A 23944-nucleotide genomic window follows, 5' to 3' on the forward strand; every position below is an offset into this window, starting at 1 on the left:
ACATATATGATTTGTCTTGATAATATATATATCTTGATGTTGGAAGTTACCCATACTAATATCTTGTCAGTGATTCCAACCATATTGCCCAATGCACAGTATCGGGCTGCAGTATGAGCTTCTGTGTAGCCACTTCCATGTGACTAATCACATTTATAAAGCAAGCAGCACTTGACAAAGGTGGTAGTCATTTGTCTGAAATGAGAAATCACTCATGCTATGAGTGATCATACGCTACGTGTGTGTGCGCACATGAATGAGTGTGTGTGTGTGGGGAGGTGCTGCTAATGATGAAGAGATAATTTCAACAATCTTTCTCTTTCTCTGTATCTCTTTTTCCCTCCTGAGTCTGGCCCTTCTTGCACCCCTTCCTGCCATACTCCAGTGCTTTTCATATTACTCTGCTTTTGTTTCTGAGCACTTATTTCTTGCCCCACTTCCCCCAGCTTGTGTTGCCCAGGGAAGAGAGAAAAGGGAAACAAAACGTGAGAGTGTGTGTGTGTGTGTGTGTGTGTGTGTCTTGTGCTTCAGACAGTGAGAAAAAGAAACAGAAGCTTCCTCAGGTGTTAGTATTATTTGTGGTTTGTTACTCTGCTCTGATTCATTGCAGCTTCCTCCCACTGCTGTTTAAAGGGAGGTTGTAATATGTACAGCATAATTGGATGTGTAATCCTTTGCTTTGCACCTCTGGTAAGCAGTGCTGAGTGGAGCTGATTAAGATGTTTGGAAGACAATAAAGATTAAGCGGGCCCTGTCTTCAGCATGTGCATGCTCAAAGAACGACAGCAGTAGCCAAAAAAATCTAAAAGAGTCTGTTGTTTCCATTCCTATGATGAGTTGACAGATTACTGTTTTATTTTGAAAGTAAACAGGGAGGGATGAGGATGTAGGGCAGGAGGAGGACTTCTGCCATGTTTCCACTGAAGCATCATGTGTTATGCAACCCATTTTCCCCCTGAACAGGGGCTGTGGTGCTGAAGTGTCTGTCAGTCAGTCAGGTGGACTGACTTCTTATCTCAGTTACAGCGGCACCGACTGAACACAGCCAGGCCGGCCAGTCGCATTTCCACCTCACTCATTTCCCTTTTTCAGAACCTGAGGGCCTGTCTTTTCATCAACTAACAAAAGCACTGCCCGTTTGTGGGAGGAGGAGGTGGTGTGTGTGTGTGTGTGTGTGTGTGTGTGTGTGTGTTGGACCTTGTGAAAGCACAACAGAGGGAAGGAGGTGGAAAAAAAGAAGAGATTATTGGGTAAAAGAGGCAGATTTCTCAACCCTCCTCCTCCCTCCTTGGGTCTTAGCTGTGGGAAGGGGAGCTGGAGGAGAAACAGTTAATCAATAGCCACAAGGTCAGACGGCCAGCGCTGGGCTGGAGTGTGCCCTGTTAGCGGTCCATGGAGCTGCCTGGCTGCTGAAGGGGATTTGTAGCACTTGTCAGGGCTTAAAGGAGCCCTCTCTGGACCACTTGCTGAGGGGTGTAGTGTGTGAAAGAGACATGCTGGTTAGCAGCAGGAGAGGGAGACATCTGCTGGATTCTGGGAGACACAGCACAGCAGAATTAGGCCACCCAAAGTTATGGTTTTGTGTGGTCAGAGTGGCTTTGTGCCCTCCATGTAAAGTTAGCTGTTTTGTAGGGACTTTTCACAGACAGTCAGCAACCACTGCAGCATCATGTCCATGTAACCTGACAACAGACATTTGGCTGCCCACTGTTTGACCACATTTCCTCCAGAATTCCCCCTTACTCATGCCGGCAAGGTATCCGCTGATGTTTAAGACGTTTTGCAAGTGCACTCCAGGTAATTCTACTTTGGTAATGCTTAAGCTCAGAGGATTAGTAATACACTCTTATTCTCAAGGTGCTCCTTTGAAGTTTCACTTTTACGCTTAATCAAAGTGAAGAATTCAAGCTTTTGTGTTTACATGCTCTTGCATGTGTGTGTGCATGTGTGTAAGAGAGAATGATGCAGAAAAAGAGTGTGCATACTTGCAATACTCTTTCTAAGATAAGCCCACCAGACTGAGCATTACACATGAAAACTCCTTGGCTGAGCACTATGCTTATATCGTATTCGTTCTCTCGCTCTGTTTGTCACAGCAGGGGATCTTGGGGGACCCTTTATCAGTACTGAGCAGCTTTCTAGAGCCCTGCAACCCCCCACCTGTGGTTTCTCAGTTCGCCTTTTGTGTGGAGGAATGTGAGGCGGACCAGCACTGATGGAGATAAACACAGAGGGATGGTGAGGAACGGAGGCCTCGCTGGCCAGCCAGCACGATACCTATTAATCCAGCCTCAGCCCATTTTTCCTAGATGGTCAGAGTAGTGAGCATGGGGCTGAAATTGTTCTTGTTGTTTGTGCCTACTGTTGGATCAGAACAAGATGTACGCAGAAAAAGAGACGCCGTGCAGCTGAACCTTATCTGCTGTTAGATGTGGACATAAATTAGTCGTCTATGCCACACTGATAACCTTGACTGTGAGGTGTGCTTCTTTCAAAGAGAGATAACACTTGGATGTCTTTCTCAGTTGCAGCTAGTGTCAGATTTTTCTCACATAGGTAACATAAATCAGTTCTTCCAGTTTCATCATGTTTCTGTTTGTCGTTAACGGTGCTGCTGTGGAACAATTCAGTTTCATGCATTTGCCAAAAAAACTGGCTTCCCTGTTTGAGAATTTGTTGAGAAGCGGATAAAATGCTGTTTGAACTTATAAACTCTTCACATGGGCGACCTGACAAAAACATGTTCCTAACAGATGTACCTGTCCTCCTCCTCTTCTTTTACAGAGTAAAGAAGCTTTAATGGCGTCTCGGTAGAAACATCAAGATGAACACGTTACCATCCATGGACCGGCACATCCAGCAGACCAATGACAGGCTGCAGTGCATCAAACAGGTGTGTATAAACACCCGTGTGTAGCAGCCTGTTAGTCTTCTTTTAACTTCTTTCAGAACTATGCAGGCATGGATTTTAGAGGCAAAGACACAAGAATCTGCATTTCCTCTCCTTTCCTACACTCTTTCTCCTCTCAGCACCTTATATGGGCATCAGTTTTTCTGGCCATTAGCTCCAGTCACACAGATCATGTTGCACAGGGTCATAGAGAGAGAGAGAGAGAGAGGCAAATCTGGCAGTGAACTCAAGAAGAGACTTCAAAGAGGCTAGCAACATAACAGACTCTAAACCCTCCCCCGACCTGGTCATGTGCTCCTTTACATCACGTTCCTGACTCTTGACGTATACCGGCCCTTGTTGTGGTTTAGCTTAAATGCTTCCTTGACTGCCAGCTTTCAGGAGACTCCTCGTAGACAGATACAGACAGAAAGACACAGTCAGACAGACAGACATAACCTAGGGCTACCGCCTCTGCCTGTGATTAATAGTCTACAAGAACTCGCTGGCTGGCTGGCAGGCTGTGGGCTTATTTGTTTATGCTATGTGGGAGTGATCCTTTATATCTCCCAACATCCATATGACACCATGCCTTACAGTGAATCAGTGAATGATAAGGCTTTGAGCTTGCGATTATGAGGTAACATATTCTTTTTCTCTGTGCCTGCTGTTAACCCCCCCCCCACTCCACCGCAGTCCCATCCCCACCTGAACTCCTGAACACCCACTATAAGAACCTTTATATAAACAGGCTGTTATTGCTGCAGTTTTTTTTGCTACTTTGCATTTAGCAATGCGCTTGACATCAAAATCTTGCAAAAGCCTAATTTCCAAAATGTCAGCTTTTCTTGAAATGAGTAAAAATTGGTGGAATTGACACTACTCACTTCACAAAGCCTCCACATTTATTTTTTCAGGCGTCAATGATAAGCCCTAAATAGCACGAGTTGACACATCTAGCTTAATAAATGCAGTAATTGTAGTTCGGTTTATATACTCCTCAACTCTGGCTCTAATAGAACTAGTAGTAACCCAGACTTCAAAGGCACTGAGTTAGTCTGTGAGCTTGTGGCGGCTCTGCTTCCGGGTGTTGTTTTGGCTTGGGGAAAGCTGCTGGCAGAGAGCCAGGTGTTATGATGTTTTTCATGCAGCCAGGTAGACACTGAACAGCCTGGTCCTCAGCTGTCCTGCAAAGGGGTAAGTCAGTCCATCATCTCGCAGAGGACAATCTGTCAAACGTCTGGCTCTTTGTCTGCTGAAACCCCATCACTGCCCCCCCCCTCTCAAACCTCCCCATTCATGTCCTCATCTAACCCTGAACAGCAACAATAACAAGAACAGCTCAGGCCCCATATCCTCCTCCCAAAACTCAGTGGAGCTATTTCACTCTGCTGTCCTCCCCCTCGCACTAGAGTCGAGGTTGTCAGCCAGAGTTGGTGGCGAGCACTGCAGCAGGAGGAGCTGTGAGTTCAGATCTAGACAGACAGCCCCTGCTGTGCTAGTTCTGATTCCACTCGCGCTGGCGGCTGATACGCCTCCCATCAAGCAGCAATAATGCCAGATTATATCACTCATCTAGAACAGGCTCTTCTCCTCCCCCTCACTCAACAAGAGCATCTCTCACTTTCTCTCACTGTCCGTGCTTCTCGTCCTCATCAGTCAAACCCCTGTGAGAGGCCACAGCCAACTCTAAAATGGCCAATCTTCACATCAAAAAAGATGAGTCACTCAAGGCCTCTCTTGAAGCTCATGATATCATTGGAAGCGCTCTGAGATTTTCTCCGCAGGCGGGTACTATGTGACATGTTAGGCCTCATTCGCACCGAAGAGCCCTTTTGTCAAACACAGCCAAAAAGCTGCCCTTTCAAAAACGCTCACCTCTGCTGCCCCCTAAAGACAATAGTTCTACCTTCTCTGCAAGACACACAAAACAAAACGCTTCAGCTCCAGATGAGAATAATAAATGCTTTCAAGTGGGCTCAATCTCGCCGACTGAACAAGCTGCAGCTCTGCGCCATTTCAGAGCTATTAACCTCCTGAGCCGTGAAGAAAGGGAGCCCAATTTTAAAACCGCTTATTGTGTCCTGCCAGCCTGAGTAGCCTTCAGACACTGGGAAGAAAAGACTCAACTGTTTCAGGCCTCAGTGAACAAGCGAGAGAGACAGACAGAGACTGAAAGATTAGACAACACACCAACGGCGCGTATTGAGTCTGCACACATAGTTGCCAGGACCGAGGTTGTTTTCTTTGTGAACAGCCAAGCCAGCCAGTGGACGTCTGGTGCTGAGGCTCTGTTACGTTCTGAAAACAGGCAAGAGGATTGGAGAGAAAGATTTGGTTGCTGTGTGGGTCATGGGGGTGAGGGCTGGGTGTTGCCAAGAGAGATTACCAGGAAACACTGGCATCATTGTTGATATGGGTGTGATCTTCTTCCCACAATGTAGCAGAGCCCTGAGTGGGCGTATACTTGACGGAGTCAAGGTCCTCACAGGGTTGTGCAGAAACACAAGACATTAAATCAAGGCAGTTTGAAGAGAGACAGCGCAAGGCTGCAAAAACGATTTGGTTTCAGTGTTTTTCCAATTTGTACTTAATCTGAAAAAAAAAAATGATGCTCATTATTTCTCATTGTTTCTAATGACAGCCTCCTTTCTCTGTTTGCACAGCACTTACAGAACCCGGCCAACTTCCACTCAGCAGCTACAGAGCTGCTCGACTGGTGTGGAGATCCCCGGGCCTTCCAGCGACCTTTCGAGCAAAGTCTCATGGGATGTCTGACGGTACGCAAACACTAATTATGGTTTTCGTTGGGTTTCTCAGGTGCTTTTTAGGAGACATGAGCAAAACAATAATTAGATTTTGAATACTTTGGGGAAAAAAAGATGGACTGATGTGTCCACTGCAGAGGTTTTTTGTCTCATTTTCATATTGTATTTGGTTTTTTCCCCCCTACAAATTTGAGTAAAAACACTTAGTAGCAGGCTTTAATTGCACCAGGTTTGTATCCAGCAGTTATCCAAGGCAGCTGCTCAGGCCGTCAGGGGCCAGTGACACAGGTTAAAGTCCTTGTCACCCACTGCTTCACTCCATTTTGTGCTTTACACAAGCACAGACACACACACACACGCACATACACACACGCGCACACACACACACACACACACACACACACACACACACACACACACACACACACACACACACACACACACACAACAAAGCAGAGGCTTGGACAGGACTGTGGGTAGCCAATCACCTCTGGCTATCACCTTTCAATTCACCAGCTACCATTCATCGATCTGGGCTCAGGGCCAGAGAGCTGGCCTGCACCAGGTGTGTGAAGACACTCACACACACGCGTACTTACATGCACAGTCACATGTGTGAAAGAGGCTTTAGAGCAGAGAACTGAAACTTTCACGTGTTTATTGCTAAGATCAGTCTGAAACACTGAAGGAACCGAGCTGAAGTGGTAGCGTGAGCAAACAGATAAATGCTCATTAATGTGTAAATCACAATGAAAGCCTCTTAAAGGCTGATAAAGAGCTATACAATGGGGCCCACCACTGAGATCCCTCTCCACATGGGGGTGTTTCCATCAGCTAAATTGTTTCATCAGACTCAGAGAGCAAACGGCTCCTTATCTGGAGAATTACAGCACGCAACAAGTCCAATGCATTCTTTCAGGGATTTTGTCTTCATGATGTGATGTATCAGAGCGCTGAATCGATAATAAAGACTGTATAAATAGGTGACTGTGCATCTGTCACAATCATAGCCCATGAGGTTTGTCGTAGATTAATTAAATTGAATGTATGCCTCATGTGGAGACACCAGTTCCCTCTGGCATCTTGTACATGTGGAGGTCAATCCGCTGTGGAGTAAAGGCTCCTGAGCCAATAAAAAGATGATGTCAGAGCTGCACTATTAGCTCTGTCTGCTAAAGAACTTGTGGGAGTTTTTGTTTCTTTTTTTTTTCGTCTTTCTTCATGAATACTGTATCGAGAATGTGGGTAGTGCATGCAGACATCTGTACTATTTCTACCTCTAGTCCCACAGTTTAGTAAAATCGCCCACTTAGTTTACTAAGAGCTCTCTTTCACATACAACTGTTTCAACAACAAGCGGAAATAAACTGCTCAACTGATACGCTCTTTTTTCCTCCGGCGAATAGATAAGCAAGAACACGAATGGCCCAGTAACCCTCCAGCACCTCTTATAGTGCTGTTTTCATACTGACAGGAATATGGGCCTGGATGTACATCCTCAGAGGGAGATTAAGCTGAAAAAGGCTTATGAGGTGAAACACTGTTAAATCCGTGTTGAATCTATGCTAGCCTCTGTGGCTGGCCTCCTGCCTTGTACAAACTGTAGGGCAAATTCACTCACGCAGGAAATTAAACGATTGACAACAAAATGATTCAACCGTTTGTCAGAATTGTCATCATTTGCAATATGTGGCTGGGTTGAATACGTTATGTTGTGAAGTATTTATCCCTGGAATGACATCCTCATGTCTCCTGAACAGCTTCAAATAAATGTAACATGATTTACTGGAACTGTAGAACTGTGCATTACCATCTCTTGATAAAAACAATCAAATAAATCGTATTTATTGGCATCATGTGCATTGTTTTTTATTCAATTCTCTAGCACGCATATTACCTGTGACAAAGACACTTTATGATCACTGCTAGCTGTTGTGTTGGCTCTGTAAAAGGCACCCCAGCTGACCTTGTTAACGATAATGTGTGCTTTGAGGTCAGAGGGAGCAGAGGAGTTGTCATCTGTTAGCAGATAAAAGCGAAGGGGTTTCCCTTCTAATAATGATTTACCCCTGTCTCCTGAGTCCTGTTTAACGTCATTCAGCATCCCCTTTAACATTATATTAGAGTCCGGGAGAGGCTCCTGCTTCGTGTCCCATAAATGTTGAACTTCTTTCTGAAGTCATTAACACAAAAGATTATTACAATTTTACGGCACGGGACTGGTTCCTCTCAAAATTTAAGGGAAAAGGTGGATTTTTAACCTATGTTCACCCTGAGGAAGCTTTTGAAACAGCAGTGAGAGAAATCCCAATACCTATTTTTTCCACATTTAATCTGGTCTGTTTGGGTAATTGAACTGGCAACCTTTAGCCAGGAGACAAATTCTGTTCACTTTTGGGCCAGAAAGCGGGCTTGTTTGAGGATAACCTTTCAGAGACTCTGGTCGTTCTTCAGAGCGACTGTGGTTTGGCTCCCACACCTCTCTTGGAGGGTTGATGCAATCATCAGACTCGTCCTGACTGTGGATCACTGAAGCAATCCAGACTGCAGACTCCACATTAATCTCACTGTGTGTGTGTGTGTGTGTGTGTGTGTGTGTGTGTGTGTGTCTGAAGATAAATTCAGTTAAATGATATTAACAAAATTAAGAAAGCGAAAGGATTAAGATGCCTCAGCTAGGGCTTACTGTTTATTTAGCATTCATTATTCATTTAAGAGATCAATATTTTATGGTATTGCATCAGTATGTGCAACTTACCCAGTTTATTACAGATAGACAGACACACACGCAACAATTAGTCGATTAATTGATTAGAAAATTTGCAATGATGTACTAAAATTATGTAATAAAAATGATAGAAAAACAATTGATATAATGCTCAACTCACTAGAGCCTGAAGGACAGCCGCTATACTCATGGTACATTGCTCTTTCTCCAGGTGGTGAGTCGGGTGGCTGCTCAGCAGGGGTTTGACTTGGACCTGGGCTACAGGTTGCTGGCTGTGTGTGCCGCGAACAGGGACAAATTCACTCCCAAGTCCGCAGGTAAGCTTTTACCACCGCTTATACTAAAATGCCAGCAGATGCATGCTCATACGTCGCCCCATTTACCGCTGTTCACTTGCAAGACAGTGGACGATACAGCGCCCATTGTTCTTCATGCTTCACGTATTCACTTTTTCATGAAACAAAACAATTATAACAAATCACCGTATGGGTTAAAGTCATGATCCAGTCAGAAGTGATTCATTATTCTGCTCAGGCTATGAATGCACGATGTGACTGCTTGTTATGCTTTGAGCACTATATAAAGCATATTAGGATAATTTTGTTAGCAAGACACAGAGAAACTCATAATTATACTAACAGACAGTTTAATTAGGTAATTGTTATGTTCCTTTCAGTGCATAAAAACAAATAAAATTGTTTGTTAAAAGTTACCATGAATCTGTGGTTTGGATATTTCTGATTTCTACAAATGACTCATAGACACCACACAAAAAGCCCATAGAGCATTATAACGTCAGATATTTTTAGCCCCTATTAAACATTAATGTGCTATTGAGATGAGCTGTCCGGGTGGTAGCCTTACAAAAACAGTCTGCTCAACTCATGTGCACACTGCATGCACACACACACACACACACACACACACACACACACACACACACACACACACACACAAAGTGAAAGCGAGCAGTAACCTTATCCTCAGACATTTATCTATCAAATCCAATTCCCCCCTCCCCACCTCCCACTGTCCTGCAGGAGCGGCCTGTTCTTGTACATTTGTCAAAGTGAAATGTGCAGAGGCGGGAGGGAGGAGAGAGAGAAAGAGACGGATGATTGGGGAGGTGTCGCTGATGTGTGCTGGACCACTCAATCTGCCTGACAGAGACCTGACAAAGCCGTAGCCAGCCAGTCAGAACACAGATAAACCTTTGTTCAGCGGTTACATAAGTAGGAGTAGGGAGAATCAAATATTTTGATTAAACTGTCTGATTTCTTTGTTTTTCTGACAGGGCGAATATGTCCCTGCTTTATAACAGACACTGCAATGACAGTAACTATCTGAAATCTTACCCCATAATTCCTCACACGAGCTATGATGTTCTGAAAATGAAAATGCAGAGAGCAGAAATGTATCAGTTGCTGTTGTTTTTTTGCTCACATGATCCTATGATATGAACCTTTGCTCAAGCTGAATATCCTCTTTCCGTTGTGGTGGGAAGTGTCTTGTTTGGAGGAACTTAAGTGGTCAGTCAGACGTCAGTGTACAATATTGATTGCTGTATTTCTCTCTCTGTCTGTGTTCCTGTGTTTGGATAATGTGATTGTTGTCCAGGCATGGCTCGAACTGGCTGGCTGTCTGGGCCCGACTGACAGTCAGAATCATCCCCAGGCCTGCTGATGGTTCTGGGATCTAATAGAAGACAGCACTGAGTTTCAGGAAGAGCTGTTTATGCACAGCGGACAAATGGGAACTATAGTGTAATTATGCGGGGTGGTGTGGGTGGGTGGTTGCATAGATATGATGCAGCCAGCCAGTGAGGCAGTCAGACTGTTGGGGTGGAAGGCAGATGTGACTCAGGACAGATCTTACTCACTGAGCATCAGTCTTACCTCCCCTATAAGGACGTCTGTCTGAGAAAGCAGACGGGGGGGGGGCGTGATGCACACTTGAATTCTGAGATACATGCATGCGCTCATACAAATGCATCAGCAAAGATGCAAGGAAGCGTTTGGCTTTTAACACCTTGTGAGCTCTGTCTATATGGTCATATTTGTGTATTTTTATCTTTTTTGTGTGTGTCTGTTCGTGCATGAATGTGTGTCTTAATTGTGCAGCCCCAGCACAATCTTCTGACAGCCTGCATGGCGACAGAGGGCCGCAAATCTGACACCTGAGAACCCAGACGAGGGCCAAGGAGTCTGGGATGCTCCATGTGGGCCCCTAGGGGGGGAAGAGGCAGACTCACAAGACTACAGATCAGTCACACCCTGATGCTTTCTTTCAGAGCATCAGTCGAAAAGGAAATTGATAAAGCAATTATTGTTAATCTTAACAGTTTAACCACTAGAGCAAAATTAAGTACAACTGCAACATGCTAGGTGATCTCGGTCAACAATCAGGCAAACAAATTACTAGAATTTTACTTGAATGTACTAGAATTAAGCGATAAATCAAAGTTATATATGACTTCCAGTAAGTAATTACTAACAAGTGATCCTTATTTGTTGCTTTTTTGGCACCTTTTAGACTTATTTGGAGAAACGGCCCAGAGAGCCTACTAGAGGATAAACAGTAAAATGAAAATTTTCCGTCTTGCATTTATAGATAGGGCTTGTGTTTATCATTTTCTTTTTGCGTGTGTTTGTCTGTCAGTGTCTTCACTCCATGTAAGAGAGACCATGAATAAACTACCAATGCCTGAAGTTGTACTGCTCCTGATGGAAAAGTATAAACTGCTGTCCGTGAGACCTTTCGAGTAAATTGGAGAGATTTTCAGCAACAGCAGGCTGCTGCTGATGAGCTGTCTGGAGATTGTGACCCTGCAGTGAGGCCTGAGGGATTAGCGTGTTGCTCTAATCTGGAATCAGCCAGTGAAGAGACTTATCTGCTGTTAGGCGAGCTAGCATTAGCACTGTTAACTCTCTGAGCCAGCGAGGGTACACAGCTTTAATGCCGTTAGCGTGGTAGCAGCTAGCATTGTTACATTTAGATTACTCTCTGGAAAAGAGCAGCGTCCAAGTTTGTTTTTTTACATAGTCATACTTGACGAAGTGCTGTGTTTTAAAATCCATAGTCTGTTTTTAAATCTTCTTAGAGTTGTTAATGTTTTCCTCATAATAATCTACCGTCTGCTGCATGCAGACGTCCAACTGAGAGGTTCATTAGATATTAGGTGTGCTGCTGCCCTACAGACACGCACAACCCCAATAGACTCTGAGCTGTTGGGCTACTGTGAAATTCAGTAGACAACAAATCAGATTAGCCACCTAATCTATCAAGGGTTTTACTGTTTCCTTCCTCAGTGAATCTGTCACCAAACTCATAAGTTAGTAGTTTGTTCTCTTTCTTTATGGAGCATAAACTCCAATAATAAACCTAACAAATGATCATTCTGACAAGTTATCCACTTTTTATGTAAACTTCCTTGCCTCCTCTACTTGACGATGTCCCCTTGTGTTAAGTTTTAATTAGATGAAAGTAAATCTTAAGTGTGACTCGGTGTCTGTATTTTCAACATGACGTGACACGCTCTGGATAAAGTTAGCTGCTCCTTGGAATGATCGCTATGTTCTTAGAAGCCTCCTTTAATGTTTAAGTCAGATGCAGGTTGCTGCTTGTTGTTCTTCTGTCTTGCTCAAAGAAGTAATGATTCAGTCATTCATGTCGGCGTCACATGTTGTCAGAATCCAACCAGAAGGTTAAGCTCCAGTAGTGAATACTTACTGTTGTGGTAAAAGAGCAGGTGATTTTACTTTCATCTACACAAGTGATAATTGTCTTTGATGTTTTTTTTATGTGTTAGTTTCTCTTCTTCAGCTGATTAACAATCAGTGTTAGAAGATAATATGAAAAGAGCTGAGCTTTGTTCTGGGTAGCTGGTAAATATCCCCCGCCCACTCGCATCTGACATTAAAAAGAAATTGGCCCAGTGGTAATGCAGAATTGTCAGTGCTCGGTCAGTCAACAGAGCTTGCTCACAGAGCGATTTGGTGTTTCAGATCAGCAAAACAGCAACTCTACTGTGTCAACAGTGACAGAAAACTTCCAGGGTGTGGCTCCTTCTCATGTCCTGTGAAAAACAGACGAACACACACACAAATGCACACAGAGCTCAGAAGTCTTAACTCCCATAATTTAGCGAGCAGTGCAAGAGAATCAACAACTGAAAATAAGTGCTCCCATTAGACTTTGTGTAGACTCATTGCGCAGTGTCTGAGTGCCTGTACGAACACACACACACACACATACACACACCTCTCTCTTCCTTTGGCCTACAACAATCTGACATGTCGTCCACTTATCTGTCTCAATTTACTTTCACTTGATTGATTTTCTCACCCCGTGTTTCTTTCCGTCTTTGAGCTGTGTGTGTAGAACTAGAGGAAGGTGTAGGCATCCTTTGTAACTGACCCAATCAACCTTACAGACTTTTATATTTAATTACTGCTGAGTAAGAGCAGCGTGCTGAATTATTAACAGGAAACAGGGTTTATTTTTAGCAGACGGGCCTCTCCTCTAACACTCTCCAGTGGTTTGCCTTAGATGATGAAACCCCTTTGCAACCCAAAACTACCTTCAGAACTTCACTATTAAGTTTATAGAAATAAAGCTCACGGGGAAATACTTATTAGGGTAGCTGCATTTGCTGCCTCTGGCTGATTGGGTTCTCTATCACTTGCTACTTAATTGGTTTGGTTTACACAGTTGCAAGTAAATTCATTTTGGTAATATCCCAGCTGAGCCGGCAGTGCAGTTGTACTCCAAACATAGAGTACTTTGTTCTTGTCAAAACCGGATGAGCAAATGATTTAAATCCTCCTTTTGTTCAGGGCTGACTGATCTGGCACCCGTACCTAAGGACTCAACCCCACCACCCCACCCTCCGATCATCCCCCATGGGCTTTTCACACACCCTTTTCAAGTGATATTTCTGTCCAACAATGCTTCCGTTGTGTGTGTTTCAATTCTGCTTGGGCGATTTGTGTAACTGCTGATGACTGAGTGTGTCTGTCACACAAAAGCCACATGAAAGACAACTTCCCTCTGCTGTCACAAGGCCAGTGGGCTTTCCCGCTCTTCGCACATCTCGACGTTTCGGTAAGGAGAGAGAGGACAATGGCAGCTCAGGCCTTTCCTGTCCATCTCATCCAGATTGTTTTTTGTTGCTATGATGGTTTGTGATTGGGACAGGCGAAGAGGAGATGAACTCAGATTCACCCTTCCCTCTTCTTTAATTCACTTGCACTCAGATATTCTGCTACTCTCTGATGTGTCTTTTTAGTTTAATTTACCAAGTGGCCTCTGATGAAGACAGGGTGACGGTGTCAGGTTAGACTGTCCAGAGAATCCCCTCTCTGATTCTTAGTATTTGTCTGCCTTTGAATAGATTGATCTTTACATCTCAAACTTTCTTCTCCTCCCACTTCCTCTCTTGCATTGGCTTCCAGCCAGCCTGCATAGTACATTAAGCTCCGCCCATTTATGCAAGTTTGCAATCGGAGCTTGCAGAGACAGACAAATGGCAGACACTTTGCCAGATTATGCATGTGTGCATGTGCGTTTCTGTGTGCGCTGTGGGATGGCAGCTTAGAGAAACAGGACAATGCAGAACTAGACTGTCTAGGCTGAGCACATCAATAACAGCACCTCACGACAGAGGTGAGAAGCACTGGAATGTCTTGCCTTCTCTATCTCTACCCCTGTTTGTCTGTGTCAGCTCACTGTCTTTATCTCTTCCTCTCATCCTCCCTCCTCCTCAGCTGTCTCCTCTGCTCCCTCTGTCTATTTCTCCCCCACCACCGCCACCGCCCCACCCCCACCCCCACCCCCACCCGCTGTCTCGAGAGTGTGTTGGAGCCGGTAGCAGGTACAGCAGGAGCCCATTAGTGCAGAGCCCTGCTCTGATTGGATAAGCTGGAGAAACCGGGAGACTGCCTCTGAATAATTGATGTGCATTGTGCAGACGCTGGACAAGGGAAAAAGACAGATCAGAGAGCAAGGTGGGAGAAAGAGAGTGAGCAAAAGAAAAAGAGAGAGAAAGACAGGAGAGGGGGAAAGGAAGTAAAAAAGAAGGAGTGAGCAGAGTAAGGGATATGTGCAGAGAGTGAGAGTGATAAGGCACAGGCAGGAGGCTTGGAAGCAGCAAAAGCTTTGAGAGTTGCCACTGGCCTCTGCGGGAACAGGAGCATTTGTGACACTTGAGTCTTTTCTCTGCGCTATGAAGGGAATGAGATGAGATGTGCAGGGACTTTGCTTGGCTCTGGGTAAGTGTGTGTATGGGTGTGCATGTGCTGTCCATTCATGTGCCTCTGCACAAAACTATTTGGTATATTATTTGAGTGTGTATTCATGCATGGGACAGGTTCAGGTGTTAACAGAGGCCAATCGAGATGTTAATTTAGGTCGAAGGTGATGTAATTACAATTGCAGTTATTGAAGCAGAATAAGTTTGATTTTCTCAATAAAGTAAGTTAAATTGTCTAAATGCAGAACTATTCATTTCAACTGCACTTTGGCATTGTCGTGTCTGTTGCAGCTGTAATTTAGGCCACAAATAATATGGGCTTCTATCTTGTCTGGTGTGCTAGTGTGACTGTAGTTGAAAGCACTGGCCGCTCACACAAGACAGGATCAGGACACATCAGCTGACCACAGGTTGACCTACATGCTGTTCTGTCATAGGTTTATTCTGAGTGGGGTTTTGTCTGTGTGCACAAACATACATTAATAGTGCGATTTACTGGCTCATTTCTGTTATGTTATGGTGTTTAGGTCTTGTTTCAAGGCTGGGCATTGAACGAGTACAGTTTAACTTTGGGTTATAGTTATAGAGACTGTTGGCCACACTTGGGGTTAGGGAAGTAAGATTTGATTGTACAGTAATTCTTAAGTTCTTACAAACATAGAGGAACAAACACGTGTGGTTTTAACATTACATACATATGTAAATGCAATAATTACAGCATCATACATTCAACAACTTGTTGTGTTAACAGTGCATGTGTATGTGCGTTAGTGTGTGTTTCTGTGTGAGGAGAAGATGACCCATTTTTTGTGGATTCCTTTTTAAGTTGACCTGTGCTTGGAGCCAGAGCATGTCTGCCTGTCCACTCATTAGGAGAGAAAGAGGGTGGCAGGGGGTGTAGTCATGAAAGGACAATGCAGTGAGATCAGTGCACAGAAAGGTCTTCTTTTTGTTTCAGTCTTTCAGTGGTGTTTAAAAGTATTGTAATGTACCTCTTTTGGTTAAAACGTTCTCATAGAGGGAAGCAACACTTCCTTCACATGAGTGAGTAAAGGGCAGTCTGGCAATAAAAGCGACGCGATGCTCTAGGCTATTCGTTCAGTGTTTAATCTAACCTTAAAATTGACAACTTAATTAGAAAATGGCTGTTGTAAACAATAACACTATCTTCCAATGACCTATGTAGAAAATAGTCTTAACACAACTGGACTTCCAGCAAGCTGTCGTTACAGGGCGTAAACTGCTGAAACCGTCTGCATCCTCAACCTCACAGCCACATGCAGCAGCTCTCCCCCTCTAGCCTTCTTCCTGTCTCTCTGTCTCCAAAGCTTTGTGCGTATTGCTTACTCTACACACTCTGTTGACCTCCTGTGACTGCACTCTGAGTACTTCCCATCAGGCCTGTTTAGTGACTCATTCATGACATTTGACTTTGAACTGTGTGTGTGCGGCCTCTGTTTGTTTTTGCAGTTTGTTTCTGCTTTTTCTGTGAATTATTGCCATACTCGACACCGCTCCCTCCTCCCACTGACAGCAAGTGGTCAAGTAAAGTTGTGTTTGATTTGTTGCTTGAGAAGGGAGAAAGGAATTTGTGGAAGGACAAACTGATGTCAAGTGCTGATAGCTGCGAGGGTGGAGCTCTCGGCACCCCGGGCAGTACAGTATTCTTGCAGGATGTGTTGTTAATCTCTTGCATTTGTATTCAGTGCTTTAGTCAAGGTGTTTTGACGCCTTCTCATGGCCAGTGCTCAAGAAATTCTTCCTTTACAGATTCACCTGTGAAAGAGCCACAGCTGGAATTTCATCACTTTTTAATCACTGTCTTATATTATGAAACCACAGCCGCAGGAAATCTCTGAATTCTTGATTGTGTTTTTCACCCTGACTATTTCATTGTAGGAACAACAGTGTGAGATGAAAGACATATTGTGGAAGTTGAGACTAGTAGGGCGTCTGGCGTATGGTTATAATTAGCCATATGAAATTTACTAGTTCCCCTTCAGTGGTGGGGAGCTGCGCGTGTCTGATAAGAGCAGTTCATTCACAGCTTGCTGTTCTCTGATGCTCTTCCCAGCCGTGTGAGGCGCTTTACTGTACATCTTCACAAATCCCAGGCACTGACTGTTTGTTTACTCACCAACACAGACCTCCGTTTCCATATTTACGTTACTTTTTTTCTTTCTGTTTTTGTATGGATGCTTGTGCCAACAAACCTGTGTGCCGTCGTGTATTTCCCCATTTCTTTGACATGCCTTTGAGTTCAACTGTGCACATTCCCTGCCAAATATGTGAGACTCAGATGTGGATAGTGGGTGTGTGTGCTCATATGTAGGATCATTGTGAGTGTTGTGATAGTTCTCTGATGCAGATGTGGAAGGTCGTGACCCCAGGCTTAGTACTGTAAGCAGAGCGTGGTGACTCACCGAGCATTGTGACGCAGATACGCCGGCCACCTGAATTTCATATCCCAGAGAGGATGTAGGTCAAATCCATAGGTCAGTGCCGTAACCCCTGTCATAACAAATGTATCCAAAGCAAACCTGTAGTGTGCTGCGTAACTGATGTGTTCTGTTATTTCACTCGAAACACTGTGGTCACAAATACAAAAAATACCATAACAGAGGGAGTATTTTAGGATGTAGGTGTGCTTTTGGATTATAGATGCATACTGGAAAACATTAAAGACCACAAATTTATCTGATTACGGTAGTATTAGATAAATAAGTGGTATCTGATTTGATCTTTGTGTAGAGTCTCAGTTAAGCTCAGTTTGACGTCACACCCCCACAATACATTCAAACCGTCTGTGTTTATTATTTGTTTGTTTTTTTGTGGCCACATACGACATGGAGATCCCACATTTCCCACCGAGCTCCCGACATTTTGCACCTTTAGTCAGATCTAGCCGTCATACTGCATTATGTTTGGTGTTCATGCTGATTCATATAACTCTGCCCCGTTTAAAAATGTGTAATTTGAACCCCACAGAAACCAACACCTGCAGGAGATGTCAGAGTGACTCAGGTAGAGCTACCCTCCCTTCTGGGCTGCAGCATCTCTTTGGCTTGTGACCCACACACATCCCGAGGAGGAGGGAATCTGCCCACTCCCTCCATCTCCACTTGTCCTCTGTCTAGCATCCTTCCATCCATCCTCTACCCCCCCACTCTGTCCTCATGTCTGGTGTACTGCCAGAGGTGCTGGATGAAATTGTGTCAAACCAACCAGATAAAAAAAAACCTTTGTTTTTACCAGTGCAAATGGACAAAACAATTATGGACAATTAAAAGTCAATTAAGTGAAAACTCACACAAAATAATACTTTTTAAGTTAGAGGCCATTTCCGATTTGGAATTTTCTGATCCGTGCGAACAGTTAGTTACCTTAAAGGCCTGGTTTTGGTTGAGTGTGATTTCTGAGAGCGGTCTCTCTGCAGGGCATGTTTGTGTTGTTCTGCCTCCAAGCTGTTGAGACTAAAGCCCATTTGATATGCTCTTCTGGGGCAGGATGGGGGGGTATCATCGACTGCTTAAATGGCTTCCATTACACTTATGCAAAAAGCATGACTTTCTTTTTATTTCGCAGGATTTTATATCCCCTCCATATTCCTCTGCATAATATTTGTACCCACACAGCATAGACCTACCTGCCAGTGTTTTACAGACTTGTGCCTATGATATCTATTATAAATTGCTTCCTTGTTATCATCCCACACATTGTCTGAGAAGGCTTCTATGTCTAGTGCTGCAGTGTTCATGCTCAGAAAGTGTAATTTTTCCTGTAGTATTTTCTCCTTTGTCTGTGTTGTTATCAACAAAACTACAGTAGAGCTGCATGCACAGTATTACATGTCTCAATCAAAGCCTGGTGTGACCAGTGTTGATCAGAATTTGGCATGACAGCCAGATATTTGGTCATTTCAGGACCAGAGGTGATTTGAAGACAGGGAATTCCATCTTAATATTTATTACAATTAGCACAATGCTCTTGCACCATATGACACAAACTTCTTAATGGGCTTTTGTGCAAACAAAGCTTGTTAGCAATAAAACCGAGCCTCCATGTTTATACTTTATAGTTGCCACTCTCAACATCAAAGGAAGAGGAGCACACACTGTAACATCCTGGGGTTGTGTTCAGTATAGTAGCTCATGCAGCTACAAGAAAGATTTTGTTCTTTCTCCGCTCCTTTACAAAACTTCATTGCCACCAATCCTTGCTTTGCATTATCATCCAAATACATGAGGCTGCAGCAGTCACATGTAATGTATCCAGCTTTCTTGGTTGTAGCACCTAAAACATGAATTTAATAATACAACAAAAAAGCTAAGCCCTACTGCTGCTCCATGATACAATATCAGTAACATTTCACTGATGCCATATCAGTATCATAATATGGCAGTGCAGAGTCATGGCTGTAATTGCATTCTTAAGAGGAAACAGGTGCACGTTTCCTGCAATGAATTTGAGCAGGGTGCAATGTGTCCACAACCGCCCCCCTCCCCCCCCCCAAAAAATAACTGCATGTGTTCACAAAAAAGGTGGCACAGGTTTGAAAACTTGCCTCCAAAACTCATCAGCAGTCACATCTGTCAAGTAGTTTTATTACCACTTGAGTGCCGCCTATTTCTTGTGTTTACAGGGGTTTACTAGACACCATCTTTGCTATTCAGTTACCGTAAATGGAGTACTTAATTTATATGCAGTACTGAATTTGCACACATGTAAATATAGCCACACATATTGCTTTTGTAGTTGAATAAAATATTTTTACTTTCTATTAATTAAGGTTGGTTTTTTTTCACACTTGGCATATTGAAGTGATTTTTATGTCACACTTAGTCAGTGGTGGAAGTCTTAAAATGTGTCTGTGCCATGTTGGAGTGCCTGTGCAACTTCACCAGCCAAAGTCATGAAAATTGGCTGGAGTACCAGCGTTTGCACTGAGACATGGTTGGACTGTTTGCAGTGTGAGCTCTGCTTCCCTTTTAACACAGAGGATGTCATGAGCTACACAATTACTGATTGGGTGCAGGAGAGAAAAAACAATCTGTTTACACCCATTGAAATGGCCATTTCAATGGCATTTGACATGCACTGGCCACAAAATTAGGCCATTTCAGCGTGTTCTTCTGTACTTCTTCGGCCAGTTGCTGGGTATACTTTCCTCTGTGGTCTTATAACACATTCCGTTCAGTGATTCACACCTGGGAACTCTCCGGCGCAATCTCACTCCTCTGCTGCTGGCTTCAGCTTCTCCATTGAAAGAGTTGACTATTAACTTCCTTGCTAAAGGGTACAGCAGTTCGAGGAGAGGCGAAGCTGTCTCAATCACCTCCCCAACCTGATGTGCTCATTGCGTTTGTGTGGCAGATCTAGGGCACAACAAAGTGGGATCATTATCTTGCAGCTAACTGAATTATGTTGGGGTACGCGCATTTATGGTGTTCTAGACTCAGATAGTTAGCAATCTGTTGTGATATAATTGACAAATGATATGCTCAAAGGCTCTCACCATACAAAAAATGCTTGCACACACAAACACACACACAGCACAGAGTTCATAGTAATTAGCAGTGGGGTTTTCTTGTAAAAGAGGACTTGTACATGCACTCTGTCATTAGTTAATGGGCCTTGCAGCCTGTTACCAGGGCTTACTCTCCCTGCCTGCTGCTCCCAGAGGGGCTGAGGTGAGGTGAGAATGAGCCAGGGCGTCTGCTATCAGTCAGCCATACAGCTTTAAGTACAACCTGAGGGAGGAGGGCCCATATGTCTCTGAGCATTACTCAAGTAAAAGCTGACGTGTACGTGAACGTCTAGTGGGCGTTCACGTACACAAGGCATGTGCATGCCGGTGTAAACATGAAGCAGACGGTCTATTCCGTAGTTATAGAAGATTAGGCAAAAGAATAAACGAAGAATCAGAGCAGATTTATTTTTTTTTGCATACACCAATAACGAGCTGGAACTGTTATTGAATGCAACACGGGAGTGTCGCGGCAGAAAACAGACTGGCAGTCGGCGCAAAGAAAACGGCAACATGCACAGTACAAGTGTAGGCAGATAAGTGTTATTTGCATGGTACAGAATATTTTAATAAAAAGACCAACTCAAAAACAGGGTCGGCAACGTTTCCAAACTTCTCCGTTTTAGGTTTTGGTTTTTGCTACGTTTTAGTGTGGATGGGAAGTGCAAACGTAGCAAAAGGTCTCCGTTTTAATTCGAAAATGCAGTAGTGTGGATGGGGCCTAAGAAATCGAGCTGTTTGGAGAGGGTTCAGGAGAGAGTTTCCTTAAAAAAATCTCTCTCTGCTGGTAGAGGACATTACAAACCACTTGTTAAGGAGAGGTCTCTGTGTGTCAAGGCCCCATTACAGAGAATTCAATGAAAATACCTCAATACAACACAGAAGCTTGAGTTTGAGTGTCACTGCAATCTGTAGACATTAGTTACCCAGAGCAGTACTCGTGCATTTAAAAGGATAGTTTGAAAATATTATGATATGAAGGGTGAGATTAACCTAGATAAACTCATAGCCATTGGATAGGGGATTCAATGTGGTCAGCATCTGCTTCTCTCAAAGGTAGGGAAATACAACTTTATACTTCTCCAAAGAGGCAAGGCATGTCTAAGTAAACTATGATGTAATTTCCATCTTTAAATAGACATAGACACAAATTGTTATTATTAACAAAGAAGGAAAAACTAAACCAGCCAACTAACTGCCAATAGACTCTTCTTCACAGGAGCCTACAGGCAGAAATTAGTTTCAAACTATAATGTTATTGTTGGGATTTTGTATGTACTCAATGTAAGAAAACATTGTTAATATTAGACTAACAACTGCAAACCCTCAGTGCTGGAGAAGGTGCCTTCCGGCAACACTGCCAACTCCCCTTAAGCCTAATGTTACATACTGTAGCTACAATCTCTCTGTTTTCTTACTCAACTGTAAACTGGCATGTCAACACATTATCAAATAGCACTGATGTTCCGCAGGGCTGCTACTTGATCCTCTAGATATCCAGTGTTTGGGCAAAGCTCGGCGAAACCCACCATTTAACATTCAGACTGCATGCAGAGACATAAGAAAAACATCTCCTCCTCGTCCCGCTCTGTGTGGAGAAAAACTAGTACCATTTCCCCAAAACTGAGCTATCACTTTGATCTCGCCTGTTGCAGAATTTGCTCATCATGCACCAAAGTTATTATTTTATGATGTTGTAAATCAATGTAGTGATAGAAATTCTCAGGATTTTAGTTCACAGTGATTCAATTTAGCCTCATCACCATGAATTGGCGCAATATAAATAAAATTGAATTGATTAATGAAACTCTTAGTTTGTCTACTTTTTACATTCTGCATAGTTTTAATGAGCACTGTGGACCTTTTGACTGTGGAAGCTGCTGATATAAAGTCGGTATAGAGTAAAGAAGGTTTTCACCAAGAGCTTTTCAGTAGTTGGCCTTGACTTGTCTCCACCAGGTAGCTGAAAGTGATTTAACTACATGGTTTTAATTTAAATGAAATGGGAATGAATGGAAAGATGAAAGAGGACAAATGAGACCGAGACCTTGCCTTTATGCTCTCATGTTTTTGTTGGCTGTGCTCTTGGCATCTGATCCTCTTGTTCTCCATTAGTGAAGTTAACAAATCATCTTAATTAATAATAGTTTAAACAGGTGGATCGCAATAGGAGAAAAAAATGACTGAGAGCAATGTGGGTGTGTACAGTACGTGAGAAGGTGCATTTATGTAGAGGAGCGAGATAAAGCTAGAGGAGTATAGTAACTTAATTGCGGGTGTTGGCAGGGGTTTTAACACAGGGGGACTGTGAGGTGAAAACAAGGTCATGTACTGTACTAAGCTTACAAAATATGCACATTGCCCAGAGCGGACCTCCACTCTATTATGAATGACTTCTGGCCTTGGCCACTTGTTAGATTTGGTCGTTTGTAGCCATTCTGATATGATGAGGACACCACCGCTCTTTTCTCCTCTGCCTCTCTCCCTCCCTCAGAGCGACTCCATCAGTTGCGCTTTAGGTCTAAATGGTGGGTTGCCAGTTGAAGAGACAGTCCCTCTGTGTGGAGGTGGTGATTTAGTGGGGAGATAAGCTCTCTGTAATGGCAGGGTGGAATAATTCCTCCTTAACTAGGAGGCTTGGCTCGCTCCACCCTCCAGAAGAAAATGTTACTGCTCCTCTGCTTTGTTCTTCATTCCTTTGGGCCCTTTTTTCTTCCCCTTTCTCCTCTCCTTTTTGTTTGTCTTTGTAAACAGCCAGTTGTCAGATCAAATATTAATCACTCAAAAAACATAATGCATTTGCTCAAGCAATTTAGACTTGGTATATCATAATATAGGCTACAGGTTACATATGGCACCACTGAATGCAAGGTTTCAGTTTTGACATTTGTTGCCTTGCAAATCGTTACAATGCAATGCCATTTTTCAATGCGACAGAATGTTTAAACCTCAGACACATGATTTCTTTAGGGCACCAACCTGGTAACAACACTTCCTGAAAGCTGGTGTATCTGGGTCTGCAAGGCTAAAAATAGCATCTTAAATTATTTAATTAGCTACTGAACACAGTAATCTTTCCTTTGTTGGTTTGTCAAGACAACGTTCTACAATCAAGAGGCAGTGTGTTTAAATAAGCTCCACAACTCTGATCAATTCAAGAAAGACAAGTTGTAAAAATAAAATGAAAATAAAATAGAGGATGAGAATGCTGCACAGTTTGATTAGTACTTAGAACACAGGAAGTGTGGCGGAGAATTAAGTGATGGTGATGGGTGAGGAAAGTGGAGGAGAGTAAAGATATCACAGTTTCTTACTTCCTACATAGATCTGTAACCCAAACCACTCTGTTCACTGTCTGCCTCACGCTCCATTTCAGCTTCTCCCGCTCTGTGGCAGAAAAACTGGGAGGTCCTTTGTGCCTGTAGATTGATTTCAGTTTATATTTTACACTGCAGGTAGAGATGGCGTGATGTAACTGTTGTGAAATCCACACAGGAAAAATAATCAATGTAGTTTATTGAGTTAGGGTGCCCCCTGGAGGCTTTAGCAATGACTCCAGGCTCTGGGCACAAGCAAAGGAGTCAGGATACTGCGCCGTTGAGAGACCTGACAGTGTAAATCTATTTGTTCGAGTTTGACATTTAAAAGTGCATTACAAGTGAAGTTGAAAACAAGAAATTCTGCTTGTTTTCTATGTGACCATTCACTTATTTGCTACATGAATACACAGTTCATGTAAGTGTGAGAGTGTGTTTGTATGCTGAAGGGAGACTCACGTGTG

The 23944-nt window shown here is 43.4% G+C and overlaps 1 protein-coding gene across 5 annotated transcripts in view; it reads left to right on the forward strand.

Annotated features, from left to right (window-relative positions):
* The window catches only part of zmiz1a (zinc finger, MIZ-type containing 1a), a 98811-nt gene that overhangs the window by 63092 nt on the left and 11775 nt on the right, over window positions 1-23944 (forward strand). For 2 of the 5 annotated variants that reach the window (XM_038737653.1, XM_038737651.1), the window contains exons 3-6: window positions 2785-2893; window positions 5557-5670; window positions 8598-8703; window positions 17625-17660. In XM_038737653.1, coding sequence (XP_038593581.1) covers window positions 2825-2893; window positions 5557-5670; window positions 8598-8703; window positions 17625-17660 — 325 coding nt within the window. In that variant the 5' untranslated portion in view covers window positions 2785-2824. Of the gene's footprint in view, window positions 1-2784; window positions 2894-5556; window positions 5671-8597; window positions 8704-14237; window positions 14656-17624; window positions 17661-23944 lie in introns of those variants that run through there. The other 3 variants (XM_038737652.1, XM_038737655.1, XM_038737654.1) reach the window with 3 other exon arrangements.

The sequence above is a fragment of the Micropterus salmoides genome, unplaced genomic scaffold (assembly GCF_014851395.1).
Source record: "Micropterus salmoides isolate LMB-PRFRI ecotype aquatic unplaced genomic scaffold, ASM1485139v1 Ms_hic_scaffold_22, whole genome shotgun sequence".
Lineage (NCBI taxonomy): Eukaryota > Metazoa > Chordata > Actinopteri > Centrarchiformes > Centrarchidae > Micropterus > Micropterus salmoides.